This window comes from Trichomonas vaginalis, chromosome I (genome assembly GCF_026262505.1).
Source record: "Trichomonas vaginalis G3 chromosome I, whole genome shotgun sequence".
Classification (NCBI taxonomy): Eukaryota; Parabasalia; order Trichomonadida; family Trichomonadidae; genus Trichomonas; species Trichomonas vaginalis.
In genome coordinates this window covers 11,960,934-11,967,223 of record NC_067203.1, presented here as the reverse complement: position 1 = coordinate 11,967,223, position 6,290 = coordinate 11,960,934, and the positions used below count along the sequence as shown (strand labels likewise).

General features: G+C 36.6%; 5 protein-coding genes and 3 pseudogenes across 8 annotated transcripts, besides 1 other annotated feature; 4 read left to right on the top strand and 4 right to left on the bottom strand.

The window, feature by feature from the left end:
* Positions 1 to 6,290: part of a mobile genetic element that runs on past the window's edge.
* On the bottom strand, positions 752 to 1,035 carry TVAGG3_0971870 (annotated as a pseudogene). Its single transcript has one exon. A coding segment is annotated over exon 1 (284 nt).
* Positions 1,255 to 1,624, top strand: TVAGG3_0971860 (P-loop containing nucleoside triphosphate hydrolases family; the record flags this gene model as incomplete). The annotated part of the gene is made up of 1 exon (XM_051253701.1): positions 1,255 to 1,624. A coding segment is annotated over one exon (370 nt), but the record flags the coding sequence as incomplete, so codon positions are not given.
* Positions 2,513 to 3,010, bottom strand: TVAGG3_0971850 (organellar and viral DNA polymerase type B; the record flags this gene model as incomplete). Its single annotated transcript, XM_051253700.1, has 1 exon — positions 2,513 to 3,010. A coding segment is annotated over one exon (498 nt), but the record flags the coding sequence as incomplete, so codon positions are not given.
* Positions 3,153 to 3,427, bottom strand: TVAGG3_0971840 (organellar and viral DNA polymerase type B; the record flags this gene model as incomplete). Its single annotated transcript, XM_051253699.1, has 1 exon — positions 3,153 to 3,427. A coding segment is annotated over one exon (275 nt), but the record flags the coding sequence as incomplete, so codon positions are not given.
* On the top strand, positions 4,255 to 4,455 carry TVAGG3_0971830 (uncharacterized protein; the record flags this gene model as incomplete). The annotated part of the gene is made up of 1 exon (XM_051253698.1): positions 4,255 to 4,455. One exon carries the CDS (start codon positions 4,255 to 4,257, stop codon positions 4,453 to 4,455), a length of 201 nt encoding a protein of 66 aa, XP_051079272.1.
* On the bottom strand, positions 4,484 to 5,062 carry TVAGG3_0971820 (uncharacterized protein; the record flags this gene model as incomplete). Its single annotated transcript, XM_051253697.1, has 1 exon — positions 4,484 to 5,062. One exon carries the CDS (start codon positions 5,060 to 5,062, stop codon positions 4,484 to 4,486), a length of 579 nt encoding a protein of 192 aa, XP_051079271.1.
* Positions 5,306 to 5,660, top strand: TVAGG3_0971810 (annotated as a pseudogene). The gene has a single exon. A coding segment is annotated over exon 1 (355 nt).
* TVAGG3_0971800 lies at positions 5,707 to 6,290 on the top strand (annotated as a pseudogene). Its single transcript has one exon. A coding segment is annotated over exon 1 (584 nt).

Below are 6,290 nucleotides of genomic sequence, written 5' to 3'. Positions count from 1 at the left end.
TTTTACAACCACTTGTTCTCATATTTTGACATTAGATATTTCAAAGTTCAATAGACAAATTCCACATACCGAGAGAGACAAACGTTGTTAGAAGCAAACAAAGAGTGTATATGAACTGTTCGTAGATGACTAACTTTGAGTGTTGATGAAAGGTCATTGTACGATTCATATAAACAGTATTGTCAAGAGTATGGTTATATGGCAGCTTCTAAACGTAACATTCTTGGCAAATGTCAAAAGTCTTTTAGATGTTCAGAATGGCGTATATACAAAGAAAAATTTTTCTGAGTAAATTTAAAAAAAATATTTTTTTATCCGATAGAAAAAGATGATGAAATTCATCTCAGTAAAAGTGTCAGGACTTAAAGAAACTAGACCATTCGCTTATTTGAATGTTTACTTCTACCATTTTGAAAAGTCTTCATTTGACAAAGTTTGGAACATCGAGTTTAAGTTTGCTATTGTGACTAAAAATGGTGCGAAATTTGAAGACTTAGACATAGAAGGTTTGTTAACAGTCAAGAAAATTTTGACAGAAGGTTCTCAAACCTTAAAGAAGGCAAAGCATACAAACTTGTTATACCTTATGAACCAAAGAAAGCAGACGACTATGAATATTATGAGTCTAAGATAGTTGAAGTTCAAGGTAAATTGGGTAAAAAGATTTTAGAGTCTAAGCCAGTGTTTGCTCCTAAAGAGGAAGAGAACATTGACATTGACCCAGAAATGTTCTAAAAATAAAATTTTATTTTTACATGTCATATCTCACCTTCTCTGGAACTGGTTCAGGTTCTTTCTTCTCTTCTACTTTCTTTTCTTCTACTTTCTTTTCTTTCTTTTCTCTCTCTTCTTCTTCTCTGGTGGAGTTATGTCAAATTTGGCGCAACCATATTTATGTAAAAGTTCTTTGTCCTTTAATAGCTCTTCTATTCTGTTTTCTATTTCATCTTCAAGAACAGCGCATGTGTCTTCTTTGCATTCTAAGAACTTTTGTTGGACTTCATCTTTCCAATCGGCGTCATCTCTGTCAACAAGTCTGTCATTGACAAATTTTAAGACTGCTCTGCTTAATGTTTTATGGTTCTTGTCATATTCCCAGAAACAGAACTTTAGAACAAATTCACCTTTCTTGTTTACACTATGTAAGATTTTATGGTCGACAGATGTTTTGCTGTCGAAAAGTTTGTCTCGAATATAGATAGCGAAATCGCTAGACATTTTCAAAAAGATAAAAATTTTAATTTTTCTAAAAATATGTTAGAAAAAAAGTTTGCTGACATTGACAAGAAATTTGAGAATGTTTTAAATAAGAACAAGAGGAAGTTAGAAAATGCTCAGATAAAACCCATACATGACAAGTTCTTATTTGCTCAGAATGGTATAACAGGTCTAATTGCACCACCTGGGTCGGGTAAGACTTTCACTTATCTTAAAATGGCTGCACAACAACAAGAACTAGATGAGAAGAACCCATTCTATGAGTTAGTTGTTATTTGTAGTACTTCTGGTCAATTTGACCAAACCGTCAATTCGTTCAAAGATATTATAAAGAAGTCTAAGTTAGTATGTATAAAGGATACTGAGTTGTTAGATTGGATAAAGAAGTACCAAAGAAGAGTTTTGAAGTATAATGCTATAAATGAGTATATAAATTCGAAGTTTAAAGACCCAAATGAGGAAATGCAGAGAATATTAGAGAAGAAACACTTCAGAAACAAACAGAAAGAGATAGAATACATTTCGAAGAAATTGCAATCTTACGATTGAAGACTACCCTCACAGATGTCTTCTTATCTTAGATGACTTTGCTTCTCATCCTTTGTTAAAGAACAGAGAACAAGACATGTGTCGAATTCTTAAGAAGCTCAGACACTTTAACATCTCAGTTGTCATTTGTGTACAGACAGCAAAGAGTTTAAGTAAGGATGTTAAAAGAATACTTACTGATATCATACTTTTCCCTGGATTGTCCGAAGACGATTTCATGGAACTTATGAAAGAGTCCATGGCAGGTAAGTTTGACAGACATGAACTATGGGAGAAGTACAAAGTCATACAAGACCCTCATACTTCTTTCAGAATTCACATCTACGCGAACAAAGTTCAAATTGTAAAAAGTCAAGCTTGAAAAATAAATGGTTCATCTACCCTACTTGTTTGAAGTTGTCAAAATACTCTGTTATTTTTCACGATTTTCATGAGTTTTGGCTACCCCTGTAAAAGTCGGTCTAGAGAAATTTCATGAAATTTGGTCATTTTTTTCAGCAAAAATATATTTTAGGGTAGAAGGGTATATCTACCCCGTTTTCTACCCTCATTTCTACCCCAGTTATTTTATAAACGTTTCACATGGTAAACGTTATTTTTTAAATTTTGTGAAAACTCAACGGTTTGACACAAGCCCTAAAAATTATTTTACTCAGAATTTTGTTGCTGAATTCAGCAAAAATAATGTTTAGGGTAGAAGGGTATATCTACCCCGATATCTAACCTCTTTTCTACCCCAGTTATTTTATAAGCGTTTTACATGGTAAACATTGTGAATTCGTGAAATTCTAAACAATTTCGTAGCTTCTATTTCTTCTGTCAGTACATCGAATGTTTTAACAATGCCGAAGGTTTCTTTATATTTCTTCTTGACATCTGAAAGAAGGAAATCGTCAGCTGTTGGATAGTTTTTGTTTAGAAATGTCAACATGTCCATTTTATCTTCTGCTGGTTTCTCTGCCTCCCTCTTTAAGTCAGCATAGTCGTTTCTCATACGTTCTATCTCTTTGACGGAGTAGTTATATTTCCTCATTGCTGCTTTACATTTAGAACATTGTGGGTTCATTTTTGCGTTATATTCTGAAACCTTACCTGCTAGTATGACTAAGGCGTCAATTGCTCTCTTTAACTCAAAAGTTGCGGGTTTTATCTGTTCATTCCATATCTTACCTCTTCTATCTTTATCTCTTATCTGCCATACACATTCAGCAACTAACGAAACAAAGTTGTCGTAGGTCTTAAACTCCCCAGATTTGTATATGTCAGAGATGTTCTTATATACCATATCGCAATCTTTGTCCATGACTTTGTGGTTGCAATGAAATCCAAGAAACTCATAGTTAACCTTTCGTATGAACTTCTTTATTTCTACTGAGTCAGTTGCTTTGACTTCTATTTCATCGAATTCTGGAATAGTAAGCTTTTGTTGCTGGATTTCAGGCAATTTGGGTAAATGGTCGATGAGGTCCTGCATGTCATAAAGATACTGTTCATTTGTTTCATCTTTCGCACAACAGTCCAAAGTACTTGTTAAAAGTTCTTGCTTTATCTTCTGGATTTTTGTTTCGAAAGTATATGAAGAAGGAATGAAGCTTTTCATCTCTACTAACATTGAAGTTGGGTTCATGACTAACGAGTTTGGTGCTGTTGTTGCTAACATGTTCTTACAATAAAAATAAAAAAATATTTTTTTAAAAAAACCAACTTTATTTTTTATTTCGGGAAAACTCATGACAAATTCAAGAGGGTAGAAAAGAGGTTAGAAAAGAGGTTATATCTAACCTTCTACCCTAAAATATATTTTTGCCGAATTCATGAGTTTTGGTTGAAAGAATACGGTGGAGCCAAAAGTGGCTCGACCTCAAAACAAGCATTTTCTGTATAAAATTCATGAAAATTCAAGAGGGTAGAAAAGAGGTTAGAAAAGAGGTTAGATATACCCATCTACCCTAAATTATATTTTTGCTGAATTCAGCAACAAAATTCAAATTGTAAAAAGTCAACCTTGAAAAATGTAAGTGTTTAGTCTTAGTAAGATGGTAGCTTCTTAAAGCAAATACCATTGCTGAGTTTTATGTACGTGAAGAGAAGTACAATGAATTCAATTACGAGTACAATTGCAATGACAACTAAGGCAACTATTTTTGTCTTTTGCCAGCAAGGGTACTTCTTCTCTTCCAATGGTTCGGCAGAACTATACTCACTCATGAGAAATGCCAAAACGGTTTAATAGAAAAAGTGTTATTTTTTCATGTCCGAAGACTCGAAGGTGCAACACTTCCAAAATACCGACGAACTCAGAAGAGCAGCATGGCAGTATGTTCTTGACAACTTCTTTGAGTTCTCCAGGCACACCTTGGAAAATGCTGAAGAACTCCGACACAGAGAATTTGGAGAAATTGCACTCCAATACTACATTGACAAACAAAGGGTAAACAAAGGGTAAAATAAGACTAAAAACTTAACGTTTAAAAAGTGACATTTTTAATGAGCTCCGAGTCACCGAGAAAACTTGGTCAGATGTTAGCAGCTTACTTCCCTGAGGAGGATGGAAGCGTTACATACGTAAGGTTCAAAAACAACGAACCTGGAATTGCGTACCAAATTCGCAATTACATGACCATGGAAGAGTACGAAAGGTTTCTACAAGAGAAACCAGCTCTAAACAACTCAGAAAAGAAAGAATAAAAAGTTTAACTCGTAATTGTTTATTTTTTTACTTGTATGGGCAAGCTGCAAGAATGAAGTCGACTATCTCGGTCTTTGTCTTGACGAGCTGGACTGCTCTTGCGAGTACGTCTGTTTTGCGGTCTCCAGCTGGTGTCTGACCTTCGTAATTGCGCATGTTCTTGAGAGCTCCAACTGTAAATGGTTGTAGGATGAAGAGTCTCTCAGACTGCTTGAGGTAGTCTTCACGGTCACGAACCGAATCTGTGGTACGAGTCGAATCGGTCGATTTGAGGGAAGAGACTGAAAGCCTGTCTTCTTCCATTGGGGTAGTAGCATACTCTTTGCGTAAGCGGTTCAGACCTTCCTCGAACTCTTGGTCTCTCTTGGATTGAGATTGGAATTGTGGGGCAGGGTTTTGCATAAACATCCAAGGGTTGGGGAAGTAAGGCATAGGCTGAGGAGGAGGGTAGTTCGGGAAGCCTTGTGGTAGGTAGTAACCTTGAGGTGGAAATTGGTAGTAATTTGGTGGAGGGACTTGCTGGAACTGAGGTTGCTGAGGTGCAGGGGCTGGTGCTTTAGGTTCCTCTGGTTTGGGAATGGGCTCGGTTGGTGGTACGTCGGACATCTGTTTGTGGCTTAACCGTCGGAAGGAAAAACCTTTCCTGTCGGAAGGAAAAACCTTTCCTGTCGGAAGGAAAAACCTTTCCTGTCGGAAGGAAAAACTTTTTCTGAAGTTCGACCAAAAGTTCTCAATTTTCGAAAATTTGAATGGTTTACGGACGGACAACTGGAAGAGTCCTTCCTGTCGTCGGGAAAATTTTTTCCAGTTGTCGGGAAAATATTTTCCTGTCGGATGGAAGGACTCGGAATACCAGAAGGATTTGACGAGGCAATTTACCTTATAGAGATAAATGAAGTTGTTAAGCAGTACTTGCGCAGGGTAATGAAGCCCAAGGTCAAGTTCACCACTATTTCTGGAAGGTCTCCTTGAATCTCGAGACTTCGACTGGAATTCCAATTCAAATACCAGACGGGACAGCCTACGATGGCATAAAGGACGCCAAAAGAGAAGCTCTTGTTAAGTTCCTAAACAAACGTCCTTGGATAAAAATACCAAACAAGGAGAACCCCCTACCCCATATGAAATTGGCAATTCAGTCTCTCCTTCACTTCTCGGGTCAGCCGTTCTACATAACCTGTGAAGGCGACATCCAACCAGTTCAGTCAACCTTAACGTTTTGAGTAAAAACATTTTTTTTCATTTTTTGAATGAAGCAAGTTAAATTCGTCCCACACCAATCTCAATGGACCGATGAAGAGTTTCAAGCCATGGTTGAAGGCGTTGAGAACGACATAGACGGCGAACTTGAAGGAGCTCAAACCACAATTGCAACCAAAATTGCAGAAGTCAAGGAACAATAGCTCCACTTAAAGCTACCAAAGCTACTCTTGACCTCATGGATACTTACCGTTTAGAAGTAAAGAGTGGAATAAGACAATTAAAATTAAAACTTCTAAACTACGAAGCTATACTCCAAAAGTTAGCAGAAATGAGAAGACTTTACCAGAGCTACTTACATGTAAGGGACTTACCTTCAAGCAGTCCGACCAAAGATGAATTTTCTGACATTGTCCCAATTTTGTCCGAAAGTCAGCTCAGATGTTTTGAACTGCTCCCAACATATCCAGAATATGAACGTTTGCCTGAACTCTTCCGCAATCTCAAAAAACGTTTTTTGGTTCTCATGTTCGAAACTTTTATCGGAAGAGACAACAAACGTTCAGAAGAAGAACAAGATATTATTTTAAACTTGTTGTATGACTTAACCGTCATAACAAGCTTTTTGAAGTAA